Source organism: Phyllostomus discolor, chromosome X, assembly GCF_004126475.2.
Source record: "Phyllostomus discolor isolate MPI-MPIP mPhyDis1 chromosome X, mPhyDis1.pri.v3, whole genome shotgun sequence".
Taxonomy (NCBI): Eukaryota; Metazoa; Chordata; class Mammalia; order Chiroptera; family Phyllostomidae; genus Phyllostomus; species Phyllostomus discolor.
In genome coordinates this window covers 22,843,754-22,870,191 of record NC_050198.1, presented here as the reverse complement: position 1 = coordinate 22,870,191, position 26,438 = coordinate 22,843,754, and the positions used below count along the sequence as shown (strand labels likewise).

Sequence of the window (26,438 nt, the reverse complement as noted above, 5' to 3'; positions counted from 1 at the left end):
GTGGGCTGGGATGGGAATAAAGAACAGAAAACTGTACTTGAACAATGATTAAAATAAAATAAAAAATAATTCAAACATATAGTGAAAGTTGAGCTGTTTAAAGTAACATGTAAAGTAAAATCACCAATGTTTCCCATTTTCATTTTCTTTCTAAAACATATCACTAACTAACCATATTCATTCACACATTCATCATCTTGCTTCTGTAAAAATGTAAGTTACATGAGGTCAAGGTCCTAATTTGTCTTGTCACCACTGTAGTCACACATTCAGAACAATGCCTGGCATAGTGTTTTATAAATATCTACGGAATGTATGAATAAAGGAAATGTTTTAAAAAGTCCTATTTCTTTTCATCTAAACCAGACTGGTCCATACTTTCCCTTAATGTAGTGTCCGAGTTAGGGTCATAGCTGCCACAACTCTGGGTTTCTATCCTTTCAGCCCTGTGGTTGTTGGTAGCTGAACTGTACAGTTCTGCAGCTCCAAAGATATGGTGAGATGGCATTTGAAAATGGAAGTTACTGCCATGTGCATGGCCACTGAAGCAAACAGGGATGGATAAAATTGCCCAGGAAAAGAACATGCAGAATATGGTCCAGGCTTGAGCTCTCATGAACTCAATATTTAAAGAAGAAAATGCCCAGCATGTTCCATTCCTCTGCACACAAATCTACTCAACCAGACTATGATAATATGCTTTATAGGCTATTACTATTCTGGAGAGAACTTTGGGCATATTCATTCAACTGTGTATCAATGTCCTCTTAGGAATTTAATCATTTTGCTACCAAAGAAAGTACAAATAAAACTATTCCACAGCTCCACTTAATTATCTGTACTAACCATAATTTAAAATAATTATCCTCATGAAATAAAGGTAATGGATGGAAGGGTAAAAATCAAATACCAAGTCATTTATTTATTTTTTGAACTGATTTTTAAAGACATAAAGGAAGGGGAAAGAGAAGAGAGAGACAGAAGAGAGAAGGGAAGGGAAGGGAAGGGAAGGGAAGGGAAGGGAAGGGAAGGGAAGGGAAGGGAAGGGAAGGGATCGTTTTGCTGTTCCTCTAACTTATGCATTCATTCATTAGTTGCTTCTTCCATGTGCCCTGACTGGAGACCAAACCTGCAACCTTGGTGTATTGAGAAGATGCTCTAACTATTTGAGCTACCCAGCTCAGGCCAAGTCATTTATTTTTAAAGTGTTCTCTTCACAGATATTTTAATAAGAGGTGTGTGGTATTACAGAAATGAGATAATTACTAGATTATTTTCAAGAGGCAGTAGATGTGCAGAAATGAGAAAATCTTCCAAGATAATGGAAAAATAGCTCTGATGTATTTGAAAACTTGCAGTGTTTGCTTTTGATGACCATAAGATTTCTAATTCTCAACAGAAATATTTTATGAGTTGGTGCCAAGGAAAGGCTTGGCTAGTCATAAAAGAAATGGAAAACACCAAGATCAATGAAAGTGGAGTATAAACTTGCTTGTAAAACAGTTTTCCTCCTAAATTTAGTTGCTATTCTCTATTAACTGTGTGTGAGTCATTCAAGAAGTCCCAAAGGGAAGCAAATCAAGTATAGGTGTGGCAGGTAGCCTCTAAGATGATCCCCAGTGATCTCAGACTCCTCCTGGTATTCACACCTTTGTGTAATCCCCTCCCCTTCCTTTTGGGCTATGCTTATTCACTAACTTCCAACAAATAGAATTTTATAGAAGTATTGGCATGTCACTTCTGAGGTTAGGTTATAAAAATACTTCTGTCTTGAACATCCTCTCTTACTCTTTTCTCTCTTGGATTTTTCATCTTGGGCCAAGCTAGCTGTCAAGCACTCCTACAGAGGTATAGGAGGTATGGAGACATATTAGAGAGGCCTAGGTGGCAAGGTACCAAGGCCTGTCGACAATCATCTGAATGAGCTCAGAAGCTCATTTCCCTTCCCCAAGTTGAGCTGTCACAGATCACAGCCACAACTGGTAGTTTAGCTGTAACTTTATGAGAGACCTTGAGAGCCAGAGACACCCAGCTAAGCCTCACCTGGATTTCTGATTCACAGAAATTGTGGTAATAATTTTTTTTTATTTTAAACTGCTAAGTGATGGGGTAATTTGCTATAAATCAACAGACAACTAATACAGCTGCATTTGTAGAAGATATCATATTGGCCTTTTTTCCAATCAACTATACAAACCTGAGTTATTCCAGTAGAAAGATTAGCAGCTTGCACAATCTTATATGTACATGCAAATTAATCAATAATGCTTGAAGAAAGACATTTTCTTATGCTTATTTATATGCCCTATGGTCTGAATGAGGTAGGTGCTCAATTAATCTTCTTAGAATTAAATTATATCACTCCATGAAAATGTCATACAACAGATCAAAAGGATACAGAACAGATAAATTAATTCCTCCTGACCCAGGTAGCTCTCTGCAACACAGTTCTGAGTAATAGGTCAAATGCTTTGTGTATGCATTATTCAGTATTGTCTATTGCAGAGAGCTACCAGGGCTAGGAGTACTAATCTGTTCTTGGATCCTTTCTGTGTTTATTAACCTATTTATACATTGGAAATTCTATTTGGAAAAAGAGGCCACCAACTTTCCTCACCAAGAAACGAAACTCTGAGGATTCTGACTATAAGTTTAGCTGAGAATCCAGGTAGAATTAGAAAGTATCCATCATATATGGAAGAGGAGCATCAAAGGCAAAGACGAAGCCGTAAAGGCAACTAGGGAGAAATGATAAGTTATCCAGATATGAATAATTAGACTTATCAATAATAGTAAAAGAAATACCCTCAATTACTAATCTAGAATTTTATTCTCAGTTAAACTATCATTTAAGAGAAAGCATGACATGATTTTTCAAAGATTGAGATTATCTACCATGTATAGGCCACTTAATGAAAATAATCAAAATGTATATTTCAATAAAAACAAAATTGAACCCAAAAAGATTGAGATGCAAGTTGCAATGTTTAAATCAAAACAAAACAACAACAAAAAAGAATGGGTATGTACACATGTAAGTAAGTCTAAATAAACTCTACACTTGATCTTAGCCAAAGGCCAAGAATCGATAGCCTAAATAAACTCTAAAAACACTAACAGTGAAGATTCACTTGGGGAGACTGTAGAGATAAATTTCAGGCAACAAAAACATGGAAGCTAAGTGAGAGGTGATTGGAATTAAAATATACCCAGGTCTTTCTGTTGTTTTGTAAGATGAAAGACATTCTGATTAACTTCACATTTCAGGTATGCCTGTTAAGAAAGTAAAGTTAACCACTAAAAGAATAAACATACAATGTGTGATTTCCAAGAGAAAGTAAGGTAGAAGAAAAACAGGAAATTAATAGTAGACAAAAAAAAATAATGTGGTAGAACCCTGCTGGTGTGGCTCAGTGGATTGAGTTCCGGCCTGAGAACCAAAGAGTCACTGGTTCGATTCCCAGCCAGAGCACATGCCTGGGTTGTGGGCCAGGTCCCTATTTGGGGGGCATATGAGAGGCAACCACACATTACTGTCTCTCTCTCTCTCTTTCTCCCTCCCTTCTCCTCTGCCTAAAAATGAGTAAATAAATCTTTAAAAAATAATGTGGTAGAAATAAAACAAAATATATCAGTAATAACAGTGTGTAATTGGATTGAGGTTTTTCAGTTATGACTTGCTCAGCTTGAGCTGAAAAAGAAAACAACATGCAGTTATATGCTGCTTAAGAGACACATCTAAAATATTACACAGAAAGGTTAAACACAGTGATATAAAATAATACCATTGGCAAATACAGGGGTACGTAAAAGTAGATGACTAATAATAATAAAAACATAATGCAATAATTAATAAGCAATAATACAAGAATAATCTATTTCATATACTCAGAACTGTAAACCTACTTTTGCCCACCTGTGAATTTATCAAAAGTATTTGTAACAACTGTGATGTCAGACAAAATGAACTTTAAGAGAAAAAAAAGATAATTAGTGATGAGAGTAAGCCCATAATAATAAATAGAAATAATTCATCAATGAGAAATAATATTGAACTTGCATGTTCCTAAATATATAACTTAAAAACATATAAAGTAAAATTTATACAATTCACATTCACAGTGCAGTATTTTAATGAATCATCTTCAGAACCTGCTAGGTCAAGCAAACTATTCATAAGAATACAGACAATTTGAATAATATTCACAAAATGTACTATTTGGATATATATTTGCAAGCTTGGTCTAACCCCACACCCTATACTTAAAGAAGACACACAGTTTTTAAGCACATACAGAACAAACACTGTCCACATATTAAGGCACAAAACAAGCCTCAGCAAATATAATTTCTTTTCTTACAAATCAAATTTTTCAAAACAAAAAAACAGCCTCAAATTCTGTAACTTTAAAAAACAATTTCTAATTTATCATTCAATGCATACATCCTAATAAATATTGCAAAATGTTAGAATTGAAAAACAATAAAAATTGTAAATTAAAACTGAAATGCAGCTAAAGCAGCACTTAAAAATTATAGCCTTTTATGAACATACTAGAAAAGATAGTTAAAAATACTAATGAGCTAAAAATGCAACACAAAAATTAGAGAAAGTCCAAGGAAACCCAAAGAAAGAAGAAAGAAAGGAATAGAAATTAATAAAACAGAAAGAAAAAAAAAAAAAACAGTAGAGACGATCAAACCCAAAAGGCTGGGTTTTTGAAAGATACCAAATAGTCACATTTCTGGAATGTCTCAAATAAAAGAAAAAAGTTGTTAAGAATGTAAAAGGTAACAAATTTAGATACCACTAAGATTTCAAAAATAAGACATTGCTATAACAGCTTCGTAAGTTTGACAAAAGAAATAGATAATGTTCTAGAAAATAACTGATCTAAAATGGGGGGCATAGAGAGAAATTGCTAGAACAGTTAGGACTGGAATCATCAGGAAGAATATCACAGAAGAGATGGTCTCTGAAGATGGGAGAGGCATACCAAACAGGAAAAATGAAAGGAAAAGCATGGGGTGGAAACAAATATGCACTAAGAAGAGTGAGATAGGCCCTGGCTGGTGTAGCTCAGTGTATTGAGTGTACTGAGGTTTTGTTTTTTAAAGATTTTATTTATTTATTTATTAGAGAGGGGGAAGGGAAGGAGAAAGAGAGGGAGAGAAACATCAATGTGTGGTTGCCTCTCATGCACCCCCTACTGGGGACCTGGTCCACAACCCAGGCATCTACCCTGACTGGGAATCGAACTGGTGACCCTTTGCTTCACAGGCCCACACTCAGTCTACTGAGCTACACCAGCCAGGGCCTGAGGTTTTACTTTTGACCTTTTGAAGAGGGAATATCTGAAGGTGTGGGACAGTGCCCTTTGTAAGCCTTTTAGGGTTTACCCCATGCAGAGTTCAGGCTAATAAATGCATATAATTAGAATGGAATCTCCATACTAATTACAGGTTGTTCTACAGAGAAGAGGGAGTTTTTAGATCCACTTATTTGGCAAACAGATCAACATATGCTTTTACTAGTTTTTTTAAAAGGATGATTCATTAAGAGGAAAAAATAGATCACAGATAATATATATATTATACCTATTACTAAAGTGCTCTTTCAATCAAATGTAAGGATTTCAAACTTTAGTACAAACCAGGGCATTGGGAACACTAAATGGTGCTGTAATATGTCATCTCTTTCTTAGAATGAGTGCATTCAATTCAAAGAAGAAAGAATACATGCTCATTAGAAATAATAAAAGAAGGAATGAATGCTCATTTCCTTTTTTAAAAAAATGACATCCAGAATTTTAAAAACTTGGCTGAAATCTTTCTGCCTCTAACTTAAATATGACAGTTCTATTTTTACAGCCAAAAATATATCCTGTTCATAACAAATGGTGTAAGTTTCTGCAATTTCCATTTTAAAAATCTAACCCTTCAGATTTTACACTGTCTGATGCTATTTTGGTGGGGTGAGGTCAGGTGGGAGCATGTATGGAGGGGTGTGTCAGTGTGTAAGGTGGTCTACCTCCAATCCTTAGTGAAACAAAATGGAGTAGAGATATGTGTTTAAAACTTCTTTAATAACCAAAGAACAAAACCAGAACACAGCAATTTGTAATGATTCTATTTATTAATACATGTATCACAAATGTTCACAATATCAATGCATTCTTGTTGGCATGCTAGAGGCATTATTTTTTAAGATCTTTTAAAAATATTCTGATATTTGTTCCCCTTTCACACTCATTTTTTATTTGTTGATGTCTTCAATGTCTGTAATGTCAATGCAAAGAAAAATTATAGAAAGAAGTAAAATAACATAATAGCAATTAATTGGAGAAAAAACAGAAGTAATATTATATCCTCCACAGGAAGCAACAATACAGCTTTGCAATACAGGCTTAAAGTGAGAGGCATAGGTGCACTAAACTGTCTATACCTACCCAGGCATGTAACAATGAGCAAGGCCACCTGAATCTCAACAATTTCCTTTATGCATATGACATGCTTTTTCCTCCTCATGAACAATTACTGATGTACCTCTTTACATGTCCTAGGCAGCCTAGAGAAGGTAGGAGAAAGCCTTAGTAAAGGGAAAACCAAACCAATGGAGATTAAGTCAAAACAACATAGCTGTTTATCTACATCAAGGGGTGTGGTATTTATCAATCATAATGAAGGGTTAACAGGAGCTTCCCAAATTACATGCAGGGCCCAGGGGGCCAGTGATGTGTGATAACCAGTCACCTACAATGAGCTACGGTTGGACCAAGTACAGATGGAGGGACCCCTGGTGGGGTCCACTAGGACTAGATGCAGGGAAACTGGCTATACTCTGGCACAACAGGGCTTCACCAAATGGAACACTATACATGATTTAGGGTAAAAGGCAGGGTAGAGACTGTGTGGGAGTGTCAGTTGCACATGGGGTAAGGGGAGCAGGGCAGGTGTAATATGTACTGTGCTCTAACATCCTTTGGAAGTCTTTCAAGGATTGCTGCATTCCTTTTTAAATCAGGTCTCTTATTCCGTCGTTCTTGAAAGACTAAGAGAGAGATTAAAACATGTGAGTGACTCACCATTAATAAGGATTTAAAATAAGGTAACAAGCTGAAAAGAGCATTTATACATTTTCCATAACAGTAATGATCCCATCTCCTCCCTAACACCACAGAAATGAGATTTTTGGCACATGGACCAGTGCCACCAAGATCAGGTAGTTAGGTGCCTGGGCAGTAACCTTGCCATTTGAAAGGTTGTATGTGCCCTAAAGGGAGAAACCCAAAAATAAACACTCCCCACCACCACTCACCTTCTCCTTACACCATCTCATATTGGTTGGCCGTGATGAACCGGGACAGACAGCAGGCCAGCAGCATGCCAATGAGCTGTTGCCAGAAAGAAAAATTAGAATGGGAATCTCAAGTCACTGAATTACACCCTGCTTTGAACTGCCCCCCTCCAAATATAATTTTTAACAACTGGGGGCTTTTGTAAACAAATAGGGAAAGGGCACTACAGAAAAAGATAAAATCTAAGTTCAGTTGTGTGATCTAAGACTTAGGAAATTTAACTGCCAGTAGAGGACAACCGGAGGTTTTCAAACTGGCCATAGGGTTCTAGCTCACCCTGGCCATTTAAAAACAACTTTTGACATATGAGCTGTATTAAAATGCATTCATATGTTATAAGAGTGATGGAGAAAAGTTAAGTAGCACAGAATTACTTAGATATATTTTTACTGCCCCAATTCAATTCAAAACGATAGTACATTCATTGGAAGATATTTCAACATAGTACAATACCTGGTCAAGATGGAAGCATAGGTGGACATGTTTCACCTTCTTGCACAACCACAAGAAGAATTACAACTAACCTCAAAATAAAAACACCCATAACTGCTGGGAAATTGAACTGTATGGAAGTCCAACCACCAAGGATTTAAAGAAGCCATATGCATCCAGATGGGTAGGAAGGATGGAGATGGAGAGCTGGGGTGGAGAGGACATGGTATGGCACAGAGAGGTGGCAGTGGCAGTGGAAGGGGAGGTCCCACATTCACATGTGGTGGGTAAAAATCAGGATGGATAGCTTAGGAGTGAGCAATCCTAGCCCTAGACCAGACCATGTAGCCCAGGATTCCAGCATGGGAAGAGAAAGCCTCACAAACTCTGGCTGTAAAAACCAGTGAGGGTTGGGGAAGCAGAAGAAACTGCTGGTTACTCAAGAGAGTCCATTTAAGGAGCACATGAAGACTTGGAATGCACACAAATCCACTTACTCTGGGAATCACCACCAGGGCAATAGCTAGAAGGGACCTAGTGATATACAGAAAGTGGGAGAAGTGACTGGAAATGGGGCAAGTGCTGGACCACCCTCCAGAAGCCAGGCAGCAGCACTGTCCCCTCTCCAACTGCTCCCCCCTCATACATTGCCACAAAGCACTGAAGCAGGTTGCCCCACCCTGGCAAATACCTGAGGCTCTGTCCCATATGACTTAACAGATGCACGAAGATAGGGAGTCAAAGCAGCTCTACCTAAAACACAGAAACAAACACAGGGAGGATGCCCAATTGAGGAGACAAAGAAATATGACCCAAATGAAAGAACAGGTCAAAAGTCCAGAAAAAGAACTAAAACAAAATGGAGATAAGCAATCTATCAGATGCAGAGTTTAAAACACTGGTTATAAGGGTGCTCAGAGAATTCATTGAATATGGCAAAAACATAAGGGAAGAAATGAAGGCTACACTAAGTGAAATAAAGACAAAGCCACAGGAAACCAACAGTGAAGGGGAGGAAGCCAGGATTCAAATCAATGATTTGGAACCTAAGGAAGAAATAAACATTCAACCAGAACAGAATAAAGAAACAAGAATTTAGGAAAATGAGGAAAGTATAAGAAGATTCTGGGACATCTTCAAAAGTGCCAACATCTGAACCATAGGGGTGCCAGAAGGAGAAGAGGAAGAGCAAGATATTGAAAATGTATTTGAAAGAATAATGAAAGAAAACTTGCCTAATTTGCTGAAGGAAATAGACATACAAGTACAAGAAGCCCAGAGAGTCCCAAACAAGCTGGACCCAAAGAGGATCACACCAAGACACATCACAATTAGAATTCCAAAGGTTAAAAAAAAAAAGAATCTTAAAAGCAGCAAGAGAAAAGCAGGCAGTTACCTACAAAGGAGTTTCCATAATGCTGTCAGCTGATTTCTCAAAAGAAATTTTGCAGGCTACAGGGGGCTGGTAAGAAGTATTCAAAGTCATGAAAAGCAAGGACCTACAACCAAGACTACTCTATCCAGCAAAGCTGTCATTTAGAATCGAAGGGCAGATAAAGTGCTTCCCAGACAAGGTAAACCTAAAGGAGTTCATCATCACCAAGCCATTATTACCTGAAATGTTAAAGGGACTTATTTAAGAAGAAGAACAAGATCAAATCTATGAACATTAAAATGACAACAAGCTCACAACTATCAACAATTGAATCTAGAAAAAAACAAAAACAAAAACAAACTAAGCAAACAACCAGAACAGAAACAGAATCATAGATATGGAAATTATCTGGAGGGTTATCAGCTGAAAGGGGGAGAATGGGGGGAAAGGTGCAGGGATTAAGAAGCATAATTGGTAGGTAAAAAATAGACAGGGAGATGTTAGGAATAGTATAGGAAGCCCTGGCTGGTGTAGCTCAGTGGATTAAGCGTGAACTGAGAACCAAAGTGTCGCAGGTTCGATTCCCAGTCAGGGTACATGCCTAGGTTGCAGGCCATGACCCCCCAGCAACCGCACATGGATGTTTCTCTCTCTTTCTCTTTCTACCTCCCTTCCCTCTCTAAAAATAAATAAATAAAATCTTAAAAAAAAAAAAGAATAGTATGGGAAATGGAAAAGCCAACACACTTACATGAATGACCCATATACATGAACTAAGGGTGGTGGGATTGCTGGAGGCAAGGAGGGTACCAGGTGGAGGGGGACAAAAAGGAAAAACTGGGACAACTGTGACAGCATAATCAATAAAATATATATTTAAAATATAGCATAATACCCCATCCATGCCCAGTTGACCAATAATAATTCTCTCCTTGAGACCATGAGATGCTATTCTTGACCAGGTGAGTTAGCCAGTGAAGAAGTAATAAAGTTAAGGCTTGTGAGAGGTCGGGGGTGAGGGGTGAAGAGGAAAAGGCAGCTTTCATTTCTCTTTGTTTCTCAAACATGTAGGTATCTTATGCCTAAATGAGCCCATCTACATCCAAGGTCCATTCCTAGTTTTTCAGAACAACCAATAACAGCATATTTCCACCTCCTCAGAAGACCTCAATCATATACCTGTGTTTTTGCCTTGACTTAACCTGTGGCATAGGTGGATCAGATAAAAGCTGCTGTGACATTATGAAAATCATTATGAAAAGCTGCTGTGACATTATGAAAATCAAATCATCCTTAAGCACATCTGTACAGCTCACTGGAAACCAAAATTCTCTTTCCTGACTCTGGAAGATCAGCACATTCTGGACAGGAGCCCTAATGTACACTTGAATCTTTAGGCCTGCAGCTTCTCTTGGCCAAATTGAGTCCCTTCTCCTTAAGCAATTGGCGGTGTTTTATTGGATCAGAGGTGGGAATGGCCTTTAGAGAGAATCTGGAACAGTGTCACTCCAAGTATGGCCGGAAGGCCAGTAGCATCAGCATCACCTGGGACCACGTTAGATATGCTAATTCTCAGGTCCCACTCAAGACCTGCTGAATCAGACACTCTGTGTGGATAGGGCCCATCAACTGGTGTTTTAACAAGCCTTGCAGGTGTGAGAACCACTCATTCAGTACATCTAGTCACCCTTATCTTACAAGTGAAACACCTGCAGCCAAACTAGGTCCTACTCTTGGTAAGGGCAACACCTGAACTCTGTTCTCCTGGCTCTCCACCCACTCATGCAGGTTCTAGTTCACCTGCCTACCTTTATTACTGAAATCTCAGAATCCTACTTCCTTTTCAAAATTAAAATTTAGCTGTGAAATGCACAAACTATACCCTCTGTCAGGTAAGGAAAAATCACTACCTTATTGGACTTACCAACATCTTTTTGTGCCACAAAATACATATTAATCATGCACACACCATCAAAAAGCCAAAGGAACCATGGCTGTAACCTCCAGAATATTGTGCCAAATGAAAAACTAAAATTCTCTCCATGAGCTCAAGGAGCTTGGATATTACAGCTTTTCATTAGAACTGCCATTTTCCAGGATCAACATACACCAGAACGCACTTGATACTCTCAAAAATGAGAATCTAGCCAACAAATCAATATTCGAGTTATGTAGCACATTTAGATATATCAAGTTATTTAATCTTTACTGCATCCCTGTGCAATATTACCACCACAAATTTCCAGACAAGAATATGGGTTCAGGGAAAGTTAAAAGAATCTCCCCCAAACCACAGAGGTAACCACACGTAGTTGAAGGCTCCACCCCCTTCCCCTACCCAAGAATATCCCCTTTCCCCAGCCCCACTCCTGAGCCTAGACCCTTTTCCATTCCAGAATAACTCTTCTGTCTCACTCCACCAAGGGTTCCTTCCTGCCTTATGTTGCAAACTTCTGGGAAAGGGTTTTTACTGGGCATCCCTTTATTTGATTTCAAGTTCCTAGACTCTCCTTTCTTTTTTTTAAGATTTTATTTATTTATTTTTAGAGAGGGAAGGGAGGGAGAAAGAGGGAGAAACATCAATGTGCGGTTGCTGGGGGCTGTGGCCTGCAACCCAGGTATGTGGCCTGACTGGGAATCAAACCTGCGATACTTTGGTTTGCAGCCCGTGTTCAATCCACTGAGCTACGCCAGCCAGGGCTTCCTTTCTTTATAAAGCTTATCACTTCAGTTTTTTATTGTTGATCTCATGTACATTTTAAGCAACTTAAACTAGTCACCACTGTGCTTCGTGGTTTTCAGTGCTCCTGGCCTCCATGGAAATCCATGAATCACACAGCCATAAAATCCTTTAGAATGCTTAAATATTTCTTGTATCTAAAATTCCTGCTTTCAAGGAAATATAATGTGCCCCTCCATCTTTTCTTCTCCTTCCAAAATAGGCACATCATCAAATACTGGATATCATAACTTTCTCCCAGAAGCAACAACTTTTTTTTTTAAATTTTATTTTAATCATTGTTCAAATACAGTTGTCTCCTTTTTACTCCCAGTCCATCCCCCCTCCCACCCCTCCCCACTTCCCTCCCATTACCACCCTCCCCCTAGTTTTTGACCACGTGTCCTTTAAGTTTGTTCCCGTGAACCCTTCCCAATGTCCCCTGAAATTCCCTCTACTCTCCCCTGTGGTCACTGTCAGCCTGTCCTCTATTTCAGTGTCTTTGGTTATATTTTGCTTGCTTCTTTGTTTTGTTGTTTAGGTTCCTGTTAAAGGTGAGATCATATGGTATTTGTCTTTCACTGCCTGGCTTGTTTCGCTTAGCATAATGTTTTCTAGCTCCATCCACGCCGTTGCAAAGGGTAGGAGATCCTTCTTTCTTTCTGCTGCATAGAATTCCATTGTGTAAATGTACCATAGTTTTTTGATCCATTCATTTACTGATGGGCATCTTGGTTGAGAAGCAACAACTTTTAAAAATATAAGTAAAAATAAAAGCTGTTTGCTTTTAAACTTACTATATTTTGTATTTCTGGGGCAAGAATATTACTTCTACTTTCTGCCCATGGAAGAAGATAGATTTTTAAAAGTGATTTTTTAACATCTATGAAATTGGTTTTCCTAAAAAATGTCCTGAACTGAGGTATATATATATATATATATATATATATATATATATATATATATATATATAGGCTATTTGAAAACAGTATTTTACATACATTGGCTTTTATTTTGGTTACTTCTAATGCAAGAAAAACTAGGATTTGGAATATGTATGTGCTTTGAATTATTCACAGGGTCACTGATTTCAAGTCCACTGTAGTTTTTTCATGATACTTGAGGGAAAACTTTGATTTCTCATTTCCGTAAGTACCAAGTTAAGGGATAGTGGGGTGTAGGGAGCATCTTATACATAATAACAATTATTACCAGATTATTTCTAATTACATAATGAAAAGACTGTTCAGCCTAAAACCATGTTCTCTTCCTCAGTCTGAAGCAGTACAAAACACTTGCTTGCCACTAGACCCAAGTAACCTGTAGACAGAAAGCTCCATCCTTACACAATTGAAACTTTTATTTAGGTTAAATATATGTAAAAAGCACATCAAAGAGAGCAGAGGTGGCTCTGTGTTCTAGGCTGCTCTCCAGAAGCACACTGCTGATAAATATTAAGGCTGCAGTGTGTGGGCATTTGGGTAAACTGCTGCTTTAAACCCTATATAGAGACAGGAAAAGGAGAGATTGTCTCTTATGCTGAAAACCCCTCAGGATAGAGACCTGGGAGTTACCACTCACCCTTCCAGAGGCTGGTGAATTGCTTAATTCTAAACAGCCTAGCTGTGTTAGACCAGATTATTTATCTTTGATTGACTAAGACTCTGTAATTAGTATCCACCTCATTTTTTGAAGTAACATTTTATTTTTACCACTATCTGCCTTGTTAGTATATGTTCTACTTTCTTTTGAGTGATGAAAACCTCTGGGAGGTCCTGCTGCTTCAAAAACTGAAAAGCCAGAGAGGGCGAGAGAGAAGAAAGGCCCTCTGCTTAGAAGAAGCCTATTCAAGGATTTCTCAAGGCACCGCCCACATAGAGATCTTAGAGATCTGTGCAAAACAAAGCTGTAGTAATATGGATTGCATCACTGGGCTCTGCAAATTACCAGTAACAGAGCAGACTTGAAGAACAGGGAGAGAGGGGCTAAGAGAGAGGTAGGACATCAGTGCAAAGACAAGATATATGAAAGGAGACAGGGCATCAGTGTCTTCCTCTACCATCACCATGGGAGGCAAATGTGGCCCAATTCCTGACTCCTGAGGGACAGGGAGAGGACAGCACACAAGGCTGTGAAGGTAACTTTCTTAACAAGAAAGTGACAAGTAATGGATCAAAAATTTATAATGCCTGTGGAGATTTTATGTTAATGACTTAACTGGGAAATGAAATAAAACTTCGATGACTTTAGGGAAGTGCCAAGAAATCTGGCTTGAAATAAAACTGTATAAATGCTGTCAGGGACTATCTCAGGCCCTGAAAATACTGAGGGAATGAGTAAATAGTTCCATTAGTCTTTTTCAGCTATCAACAGCTTTGTCCTCCCCTCTACACAGAGAAGGTAAACAAGTTCCAGAAAAAAATTCCTGGTCAATAAAGAATCATTCCAGAAGCCCATGGGCCCTGGGGGAAGCTCTGCAGTGGTGAAGGTCACAGGATGGATGGGTAGGATGAGGATCTATATTTTTTGATGAGTACTTTCCCCCTCTAATTCCACAAATTCAAATCCTTTCATTATAAAGACACAGAATAAGTTCCCTTTAGGTGCCACCTGAGGCAAGAACAAGGGTGATCTCTTTGGCCTGGATGTTTAATACAGCAAATCAGGTGAAAGGTCAGAATTGTAATCCCATATCTATAGTTGCTGTCCAACCTCGAGCAAGCCATTCAAACCTCGCCTTCTGGAAAACAGCTCTACTGTCCCCACTCAGGAATATAATATTTGGTGATATAGGGGATTAATCCAGCCTAACAAGTTCCAAGTTTAGCAAAGCCCTATGTATATTTACATTGGATATGGAAGTGCTAAATACAGTCTCAGAGGACACCTATTACTACCACACACACACACACACACACACACACACACACACAGAGTAAAAGGCCAACAAGATGGGAAGCAGTATCAAAAATGGACTAATGCAAGTGTCCAGACTTGGACGCCTTCACCCTTGGCTTTTAGGCCATGTTGGGGGCAGGGGAAGTAATAAGTCCCCATGGCATGTTTCTTCCCAAGCCTTCTTGAGTAAAAGAGTAGCTATCCACACAAAAGCAGGGAGGAGGTACCCTGTCAAAACACATTCAATCTCCTGCTATAAATTTATAGGGCAGTAGGATCTACCCATCAAGTCCAGACAAATGGGCTTTTCTTTGAGGGCAAAGGCAGGAGGAATTTGTGGAGAGAAGTATTAAAGGCCTGCCAGAACCCTGCTGTCCAAAAACAAAATTTAACTCCTTTAAGTTAGTGAAATTAAGCAAGAAGCACAAAGTTCTTGCACAGTCTATGCAAAGGCTAGACTCAGTTTTCTTTGTACTCTATACTACCTTTAATTTCTGAGACAACAGATGTGCAAAGCCAGTTTGTTCCAACAGATCATAGCATGGAGGTTATAAGAGCAGGTGAGGAAATGGACAAGGATAAAGTGGAAAGCAGATGAAGAAAGGTGGAGAGAGGTATGGAGGGACTGAGAGAGAGAGCTCTGTTCTTTCCAATGCATTTTGGTCTCTCTGCAGCCTCTACTCAGTAGAGATTGCTTTATTATAGAAAGGCTAAGATATTGGTCAATATTTGCTAAGTTTTACTGTGACATGTGTCCTACAATTTTTGAACATGTGTAGCTAAATCTTTGGTTCTAGGTCACTGACCAGCATCCGTATGGCTGGTTATTCTTGAGTAAGCATCTGGTAAGTGGCCACCATTATTCCAGAGAGGCCCTGGATCTACTGGCATTTGGAATTCAACTTCAGCTTACAGGAACCCTGAGGCTGATGGCACCATTAAACGCTGCAGTTCCTAGCACATCTGGCTAATAAAATGTATCCATGGCTATTCCTCTCCCTGCCCCAGAGAGACTGAGCATAACAAGACTCAAGTGTTTTCCCCTCTGTATCTGTCTGGCCATGTGAGTGAATGGTACTGACTGTGCAATGCTAGTAGGCTTTGTGCTTTTGTTCTCTTATCCCAGCAATTATGTGATAACCTTATGAGACCTAAACTCTCTGCAGAGAGTCTCTGTTTGGGGGCTCCTTGGAGCCAAAGCCCCTTTCTCACTGCCTCAGAGGGCCACAGAGAAAATCACCAATTCCCACGTGAGGGACTTCTTCAAGGTATCATAGAGTGATTAACCCTTATTAGGCCAGGTAACCACTTGCCTAAGCACAAATCCCTACATGGGGATATGTGAGAAAGAAATGGGAGAGAGGTGTTAATCAGGTTCTTTATGACTTGGGTCACTTCACTAATGAAAATATGATTAATACCCCATCCCCTCATGGCCACATGTGAATAATCTTGGATGATAAGATGTTACATCCATGAGATTCCAGGCTCTTTGAGGATCTCTTCTCCTAACACAGGCTATTGGCATCATGTCCCTTTATGGTTCTAGGATAGCCACTAGAAGAGACAGTTTTTCCTCCAACACTATTCCTTCCTCCAGGGGGACAATTCTTCTCAAATACCCAGGATAAGTCTGTCCTGTAGGTGGGTGTGAACCTGACACTGCTCATATATTTGTAAAATAAACTGTATGTGCAAGCTGTCCAGTGTATCCTGCACATCTACATCAGACACAAGGTCTCGGATCTTCTAAAATGTCCCCTGGCCATTAAAGATATGTGACTGAAATGTTATTAGTGAAATATGATAGCAACCAGAAGAAAGTTCAGGGCAATAACTTCTTCTGAAATACCTCTGGAGACTGAGTTAATTGGCACTGTTTCTGACACCACTCTAGTTTGTCTGTGTGTGTATTGAGATTTTACTCACTTCATGAGCTGGAAAAAAACAAAGTATGGTCAAAGAATTTTGGAACTGCCACAAGAAATACACACCCCTGTTGGCTGATTCCACATGCTCTTGTGAAACAAAATGCCACTCAGGTTTTGAACCTGCTTGGAAGAAAATTTTTCGACTTATCTAAGGTAAAGTCCTCTGTTTGCAAAAACTACTGGGCTAATGTTCAATTCCTCAATCTAAATGACAGTTACATGGGTATGTTTATTTTCTGATAATTTATTAAACTGTATACTTATTATGCACTTTTCTGCATATGCCATATCTTAATAAAAAATTTTAGACTCGAATAAGATCAAAGTGCATCTGTATTGTTCAGCAGGAAAGAAAGCCATACAAAGTGGCAGGGGAAATGTAATTATAGTCTGAGAGAGCCAACATAAAATTCAGACACGTGAAATTAGAGCTGTGGACATATTACTGAAATAACATTAAATAGGTTTTGTTAGAAAAACAATCATCTGTCGGTCTGAAAAAAAATTCTAAGTTAAACATGAAGTTTTTATTTGGTTAAGTATGAATGCCAATTCTTCCACCCATAGCAATATTATAGTAACAACATATAATTTAGCAAGGAGATCAAAAGCCTGTGGGACAGTACAGTGCCTGGTGGAGGTGGACACAATTTTATATTTAGCTTAATCTTGTTCCATCCTTGAATATGTATGGCTCACTTAGCTTGCATAATTACTCCTCCCACTGTTTTTAGAGGCTGAATAGAGATAAAAGAATACAAAATATAATATATAGAAATTCAGTTCTCTCTTAAGAAATAACAGTCAAGCCTAGGGATTAAGATAATGATCACAAAATGAAGTTAGTTAAATTTAGGCTTTTTTAAAAGGGAGAGATCTCATGTATAATCTATAGGAATTAATAACAGAAAAGAGGTAGGTCAACCAGGAGAAAAGCTTCCTCCCAAATTCAGATCCACCATTTGATGTTTGGAGTTGTTTATGCTCCAATTAAGGCAGCATTTTGTTCAGTTAACCTCCATTTGACCTACAGAAGAGGCAAGTTGTTTTTTCTGAGGCTAGTCATTAGTTGAACTGTAACCAATATTCCCTTGATGGTAAAACTTCATTTAAGTTGAAAAAGGAAAATCAATAAACAGATGACCTGAGGATTAATGAGCAAGGAGCTCTGACCCCATCTATCAGCCTTTCCCAAGGCACAGGAAGGCAGGCACAGAGTCTGGAGACCAGGGAGGGAAAGGACAGCAGGACAGGGGAAATGCTAGACTGGATCACATGATTACGTAGGCTACCTGGGAGAATGCAATTCCAAAAGCCACTCCAGCGATGATTCCCATGTTAGTTTCCATGAAACTGGTCACCAGATCATAACAACCCTGGATACAGAGAGAGACAATCTCAGAGACATGTTTTACCAAGGCCAGACTGGACTTTGTTAAGTTTTGTAACTTCTTCTTTTTTTTTTCTTCTTCTTTTTTTTTTACTTAAAAACATAATGAAAATTTCCAACATATAAGAAAAGTGAAGAGAGTAGTACAATGAGTCCCCAAGTGAACCTTCCTCTAACATTATAATTAACATACAGCTAATCTTTTCTCATTTAAATCTCCCCAATTCTCATCCCCTGGCTTGATTATTTTAAAGTCCAATATATATATATGGTTGACTCTTGAACAACACAGTGGTTGGGGCATAAACCCTTGCATAGTGAAAAATCCATGTATAACTTTTGATTCCCCTAAAACTTAAGTTGTCACTTGGTATTCACAGGGGATTGGTTTCAGAACCCCCTGAAGATACCCAAATCCAAGGATGCTCAAGTCCCCTATATAAAATGGCATATTAGATCAATGCATACAGTTGGAATTCTGCATCCATGGACTCCCAGACATTGTCAAAAATAGTACAGGTGTTTATTGAAAAAACATCCATGTACATGTGAACCTATATAATTAATCCCCCATTGTTCAAAGTTAACTGTATATTCACCCACAAATATTTTAGTAGTAGAATTAAATTTAGCAATAAATCAGCAAGAGCTATGAAACAAACACTATAGAGTTACAGAAGTAGACCTGAACAGATGAAAATGCATTCCACATCCTTGAACAGAAAAACTCAGCATCATAATCCTAGTTAGTAGCATTTTGACAATGCATGGCAAAACCTTTGATAAAGTGAAATCATGTGGTCAGAGGGATGTGTTTGAATGCCTGCCAACTTTATGGCATTTTAGGGTTCTTCCAAAGGAGGCTATTTTTTAATAGGGAAAAAATCTAAGTTCTAAAGTCTTTTCCACATTGAACAAGTCACTTCTCCTTTCTGGATGTCAACACCTTTATCCATAAAGTGAAGGGAATTTTCCTTTAATATATTATGAAATCTCTAAATGTTGTGATTAAAACCAATGCTAATTTTGCCTATTTCAATGTTTGTTTAAAACTTAACCACATTTATTTAAAATAAACAATCTGGTTGGAGTTCAAAAATATTGCTAAACAAGTTTCTTCCCAGTTATTCTGGATTGCACTTTATCAATCTAGTACAGGTAGGAAACATCAAACTTTGTACATCACCCATAATGCAAAGTAAAAAACTCACTCTTCCTGATAAAAGCCCCACATGTCAAACAGAATAGGGGAGAGGGAGGAGGAAATAGGAGGGAGGGACCAAGAGAAGAACAAAGAGGGAGAGGGAGGGAGAGGATGAGAGGGGAGAGAGAGGGAGAGAGAGAAAGAGGAGAGAGAGAGAATGATAGTGAGAATGAATTTATATGCATATTCATTTTGCAACTGGGCCAAATCAACCTAGACTTCTGACATATTCAGCTTGTTGGAAGATCTGGTTGTTTTCCAGTTTTTTGAAAAAGGCCTTCAACTTGAATGTGTAAAGTCTGTGAAAAATCAAGACATTAATTCATAACAGAGTAAAAGGGACTCTTGTGTATCATGAAACACACACTAAATTGTCATAACATCTGAAGAACCAAAAGCAACATGTCTCCCCTTTTTAAATTCAAAATTTAACAATTTAACATTTCTCATAGCTTATAAAAATTCTGCCAATGCTGTATCTTCTAATAAGTGATATTTTATACATTCACAGTCTGTTTGCAAAGAACAAGATGCATTAACTTAGCAACAGAGCTTTGACACATGTTTTCAATGCAATGGACAAACTATATTCCTTGGTTACCTGATATAAATTTGAAAGCCAAGGAAGGGGTGTGAAAGGAAATACATTATTGCCATGGGGAGTTTTGGAATTGGATCATCTCTTTATAGTAGAAGCTTGCTTGCTGATTTCATTTTTACTAGTGAAACTATATATCACCCTATTTTTCAAAAGACAGTGGGAGGGAGAGCAGTTTTGGTTAGGAAGAATTCAAAGTAAGAAGGGAGGTGACTATTCTAACTCTTTCCCAAATGATAGTAGCTATGATAATGCTTTGCTGTGCTGGCCATCATTACTGTATCTTCTCCCCACAGTGATGGTCGGTGATCAAGCAGAAGAATGAAATTCAGACCAGCACCAGAGTTAGTTCAGCTTAAAATATGGAAACACAAACTCAATAGTAAAAACTAGAGAGAAGTGAGGCATATTATCTTACTCTGTAAAATAATTTGGCATAAACTTTTCTTTCCTATGATCTCCAATTCTACATGTGAGTTGAATATACTTTTCTGATGTATGATTTCTAACCCATTTTAGGAGATTTCAGTCAGCCACATATTTTTTTTTAAAGATTTTATCTATGTACTTTTAGAGAGAGGGGAAGGGAGGGAGAAAGAGAGGGAGAAACATCAATGTGTTGTTGCCTCTCATGCACCCACTGCTGGGGACCTGACCTGAAACCCAGGCATGTGCCCTGACTGGAATGAACCAGAGACCTTTTGATTTGGAGGTCAGCACTCTATCCACTGAGCCACACCAACCAGGGCAGCCACCTTTTTCTTGATAAGCCCAATCCAACCAGTAAGAGAAACCAGAAAAATGAAGTAAGTGAGTGGCATTAGTACAATTCTGACATAATTGTTCTCTCTAAACATTGCTTCTCAAAATGGGGTTCTTCCATGAGCAGCAGCACCTGTGAATTAGTTAGAAATGCAGATTCTAGGTTCCACTCCAGGTCTACTGAATTAAAATCTGCAAAATCCCTATTTGTTTTGAATAAATTTTAATGAATGTTAATAACTCCGTATGTTTCAGATGCCTGTTAAAGTTTGGGAAGCACTGCTAAGGAAATTTCCTCCACTATTTTTTAAAATTCTAAATAATAAAGTAAATTAGTGAATTATATCAGGAAGGTTATTTAAAATGAGAAGATGAAAGTTAATTTAGCTTCCTTGTTATTTAAGCAATACAAGACCAAAGTTGAAATAAACACATTCCATCTCTAGATTTAGCTCTATTGTTTACCACGTGGACCCACAAGTCCATTTTCCAGATCGCAGCATAGATCTGCAGACTGTGGTAACTGCTTTGATACATAACCACAGGTCATGTTTGCATTCTACCTAAGTTCTCCACTAAACCATGATCTTATCACCCACAACAATCTCTTTTAATTTCCTAAAATGAAAGCCTGGTTGTCAGGTGTGAGACAAACCTATAGTGGCCTGCTACGTGTCCCAGGAAACACCCAGAAAAAAAAAACAGGTAATTTGCTAACTTTCTCAGCATGTCTAAATCAATATAGTCACCAATGAAAAATATGTATAAGTGGCAGATTTTCAATATTGGGAGTAGACATTCCCAGACAGGTTCTGGGAAGCAGTATCTCAGTAGCTGCCAACAAGAATAACTGTCTCAGCCCTGACTGGCGTAGCTCAGTGGATTGAGCGCGGGCTGCGAACCAAAGTGTCACAGGTTCAATTCCCAGTCAGGGCACATGCCTGGGTTGCAGGCCACGGCCCCCAGCAACCGCACATTGACATTTCTCTCTCTCTCTCTTTCTCCCTCCCTTCCCTCTCTAAAAAATAAATAAAAATAAAATATTTTTTTTAAAAAAGAATAACTGTCTCTTCTTCTTGCCCTTGCTCTTAAAAAATGGCAAGGAATTCCTGTGGAGGAGGAACTCAGTCAATGCTATTGGCTAACTTAACCTGCAGATATTTCATCATCCTGCTAACAAAACCAAAATAAAATCTGTTCCTCAAACAATACAATGAATATCCCACTTAACTGTTCTCACCTCCTTCCTGCTCTGTTCCACTTATGTGTATAAGGTAGGTTTATCAGGCTGTTGGGTAAAAGCCTAGAGTCATCTTTTTGTGTTGTCAGAAGAGAGGGTTCAAGATACCAAAAGATGTACAGGGATTTATAATGCATTTATTCTATATAGCAGGGTTATATATTACTAGACTGTGGCAGTAATTAAGCCTTCTGGGGAAGAGAGTCAGGAGAGGGGAGGGGGGCTAACCTCTATGAGCATCTATTACTATCTCCATCACATTCCCCTCTCCCACCTATTATAGATGAGGCCTCTGAGACTCTGACCTAAGAAGTAATATGTGTCAGAGGTTCATATGGGTATTAAATGAGAATATCTAATGAAACTCAGTAGACAAATTTCAGTTTTCACTTACTTTTTCTTTTGGGGAGCCAGGTTGACAAGTATAAGGAAAGTGAGAGAGAAAATAAGGTGCTCAGGAAAATGTAAAGTAGGATTATGGAGAGAGGTGGAGAGGGGAGTGAGGTCAATTTGTAGTTTATCAATGAAAAGGAAAAATGCTATCATATCATTCTTTCTGGGAATAACTGCAAAGACTATAGAGATGCACTACAGGATATGCCTCTAAACTTGCTTTTGAATACTAACAAAAGATCCTTCCTACTGGCTGCATCATTTCTAAGAGCCAACAGTGTGGTGGAATAGAAGCAAACTTCACCATCATTGTCATGATGTTTACATTACAGGTAACATTTAACATTACAGTTAACATTTATTGTGTCCTTGCTCTGTACCAGGCACCATGCTTTAGATACTTTATCTCACTCAATCCTTATATCAATTCTAAGGTCAAGAACTATTATCTCCATTTTACAGATGAGAAAAAAACAAGACTGAGAAAGGTTACGGACCTTAATCAACATTGTATGACCAGCAAGTGGCTGAGCCAAAATTTAAATTGGAGTCTGACTCTAAACCCCATTTTCTGGATTTCTAGACCCTCAACTTTTTTTTTTAGATTTTATTTATTTATTTTTAGAGTGGGAAGGGAGGGAGAAAGAGAGAGAGAGAAACATCAATGTGCAGTTGCTGGGGGTCATGGCCTGCAACCCAGGCATGTACCCTGACTGGGAATCAAACCTGAGACACTTTGGTTTGCAGCCTTCGCTCAATCCACTGAGCCACGCCAGCCAGGGCTGACCCTCAACTTTTATGAAAGAAGAGGAAGTTTGGGTGTAAAATGAGACTTTTATCAAAGGTTAAGAGTTGCTGCTTCTACAAACAACCTCCTGAGACTCCAGTATGCCAATATCTCCCTGCCATAAAGCACTTTTTGCCTTTTATAAAAATGGAGTACCCACCACGTGCTAAGTAAGCTTGGTATTTCATAAATTGACACTGTTTTGACATGTATGAGTGCTTAGTGGGGATGTCCATGGAGATAGCAGAAGTTGCCTTATTGATGAGAGGCAAATGGGTTTCAAACTTGGACAAAGACAATGGTGGGTAGGTAGGATTGAATGTGGGAGGTGGAGGTAGGTAGGGCAGAGGAGAGTAATGGGGGAATAATGGGGACAACTGTAATTGAACAACAATAAAAAAGAAAAAAAGAAAAAATTCCCATAGGAACAGATGTCCTCTTATTCAACCCAAGAAGCTGTCAATACTGAACATCTTACTTCCCCACTTCAATAGCAAAGTTGTAAGCCTAGCATGACAAAATGAACTTCTAGAATGACGTGTTGCAGTATTTATGCTATAAATACCAACGTTAAATGAGTGATATAGAGAAACTAATGTTTTAACATTCTAATCTTGAGAGAATGTCTGTCTTCTATGAATTGTTCAGTAGTTGGCCCAGACCATATAACATTTTGAAGAATAGTATTTTATCTTAGAAAATTTACCTGATGGCCACATAACCACAGGTAAACTCAATAGTAGGGTTTTATTCTCCCTCTTGTTTACCAAAATATATTTTCTATCTGGCATTCTCTAAACATTTAAGAATATAGATAGCCTTCACATGCACTCATATCATGTTTTCAACATATTCTCTGTAAAGTAGAAAATTGATATTCCTTTTCTCTGACTACTGAAATTAATATTCCTCAATTCCTCTGTATATTAATTTTCAAATATCTTTTAGCCAGTTTTTTCCTCTCTCTAATTTCTTTTGGAGTCAGAATGTTGACAGTGAGTTGAATTGGAATTGTTGATTTCTTTTCCTATAGCAGAGAACTCCCTAAAATAAAGGCTACACTCCAACAGAAGCACATGCTGTCTGTCAACTCTATTCCCCCTTCCCGCTAAGGACTGACACCCAGCTATGAATAATTTCATGTTTCGAAGATATATTAAGCAGAAGAAAGACACCCAGAAAGAAGAAAGCCAGCATTCCCTGTCTGACAGAAGCATCAGGGTTAACAGAAACCACTTGCTAAACCTTCGTAACTATACCAGGCAGATTTTTGCTGAGAGGAATGCTGGGCTGAGCTGAGTCACAGCCTTCTCCTTAGAAGTGGGCAGCCTCAAGTGTCTTTCCCAGGCCATAAAGGACAAAAAAGGAAGATTCTTGACTCTTTCCTAGACTACCATTTCTAATTTACTTATCATAATCTCACTGAAACAATAAAGCCCTCCCCAAACATTCACCACCAATCCCATCAGGACTAAAAGGAAGCAAGTACCTTCTGGTTAACTTTTGTGGCAGCCACGGTCAAATTGTGCAGATCCTGGGGATTGCAATCGGTGTCATTCATGCAACAACTTGGAGGGATGCCATGCTCTGGGAAGTAGGAGCTGGTGCTCCAGTTGGTGTAGTTCTGCACACCACAGCAGCTCAACTGTTAACAGGGAAAGGAAAAAAAATCAAAGTATGGCAGATCAAAGACTGTGTGGTCTTCTCATTCACTGTCTTGCAACTTTTTAAAGAGAAACACAGGCCAAACCTCTGAGTCAACAGGCACAGCTTTGATGAGTAAAGATGAGCTGAAGCTCCATTAACAACTATTCTCACTGGGAAACCAATTTAAACTCAAGGAAGGAAGTTAGTCCTAGATGACACATTGTGTTTGCTTTCTTATGACTGCCTTAAAGCAAAGCAGTAGTCTAGCTAGGCATCAAAATCACCTGTGTGAGCTGGGCACTGTTAAAGGTATACATGTACATATGTAGATCAACTGAGTCAGGATTGTTGATGAGGAAGCCAAGGCAAAAATGGTTTTTAAAAACTCCTCAAGTAATCTATACTAATAAGTGAATGAATGGTTTGTGGGGGAAAGATGCACATAGTGGAAGAAAGAGAGTTGGTGTTGGTAAACTATAGCCCACTAGCAGCCTGGTTTTATAAATCAAGTTTTATTGGGACACAGCCAGGCCTCTTTGTTTACATGTTTCCTGTGATGGCTGCTGTGTGACAGAGGCAGAGTTGAGTAATTGTAACAGAGACCACTTGGCACTCAAGCTTCAAATAGTTACTATTTGACCCTTTACAGAAAATATTTGCCAACCACTGACATACAGAATATTAAAGCAAATGGAGCAAAAATATAATTAAGTAGTGAATCTGAGTAAAAGTTATACAGATCCTTGTATTATTCTTACAATTTTTCTGGATAAGCTTGAAATTTTATCAAAATTAATTACCCCCCCAAATTAAAATGCTGCTTGTGATGTAAAACAAAGCCAAAAGCACCCCAAAACCAACAATGTCCCCAGGTGATCCTGATGGACATGAGGCTTCAGCACCAGCCCCTGTCCTCCTGAGTGCTTCTAGGCAGGAAACTTCTATTTTCCTCACTTCTTTTGTAAAGGACCAGGCAAGCCTTGGGCATTCACACACCTGTCAGACCTTCAGTGGACCCTGTGATGGTCCACTCTCCATTGCCACTACATGGTACAAACCAGTGAAGGAAGTTTACTTAAGTTCTTCACCCAGACTAAGACACCACTTCCAGAATTCCAAGCTTTGGGAGCCAACTCTAAGCAAGATTATCATACACTCACTGCCTATCTCCTTCCCAAGGCTTCAGATTTGAAGAGCAAACTTGCTCACAATCCTTGCTTATAAAAAGCAAACCAGAAGCAGTGACGCTTCTTGACACTAAATACCTGGATAAGTGGACCCTGGAAAAATAATGGATATCAACCCTTGGGGATAGAATGGGACCAAAAGTTGGAAAACAGGAATCCATAGCAGTATACAAGTCTAACACCAGACCTCACAGGCAGTCTCCAGCTCCAGCTCCTTCCCTAGAACTTACGCTGCGCTGCACATGGTCCACCGCCCGGCTCCTCTCATCATTGCCATTGTAATTCTGCATGGCATCTGTGTAAGTCCTCAGGAAGGTGTCCTTAATCTGTGGAAGACCAGCAAGAACAAGTTTCTGGTTCACTGCAGCCCAAATGGATGCAGATTCTTACCAACTTCTACCCCAAAATAGCCTCTTCTAAAAGCCTGATTAAATTTAAGCTAGAGAGTGAATGCCCTGTTTTCTGAGACAAAAGAGCTTAGAAAATTTTCCAAGTGGTTTATTAGCTCAGGAATTTA

The 26,438-nt window shown here is 38.7% G+C and overlaps 1 protein-coding gene across 1 annotated transcript in view; it reads right to left on the bottom strand.

Moving 5' to 3' along the window:
• Positions 1-6,117: 6,117 nt before the first annotated feature.
• Positions 6,118-26,438, bottom strand: part of TSPAN7 (tetraspanin 7) — a 125,191-nt gene continuing 104,870 nt past the window's right edge. The window contains exons 4-8 of the mRNA XM_028523129.1: positions 26,152-26,247; positions 24,577-24,732; positions 18,006-18,089; positions 7,319-7,394; positions 6,118-7,051 (exon numbers count right to left, since the gene is read on the bottom strand). Of these exons, the coding sequence (XP_028378930.1) occupies positions 7,326-7,394; positions 18,006-18,089; positions 24,577-24,732; positions 26,152-26,247 (405 nt within the window). The 3' untranslated portion in view covers positions 6,118-7,051; positions 7,319-7,325. The remainder of the gene's footprint in view (positions 7,052-7,318; positions 7,395-18,005; positions 18,090-24,576; positions 24,733-26,151; positions 26,248-26,438) is intronic.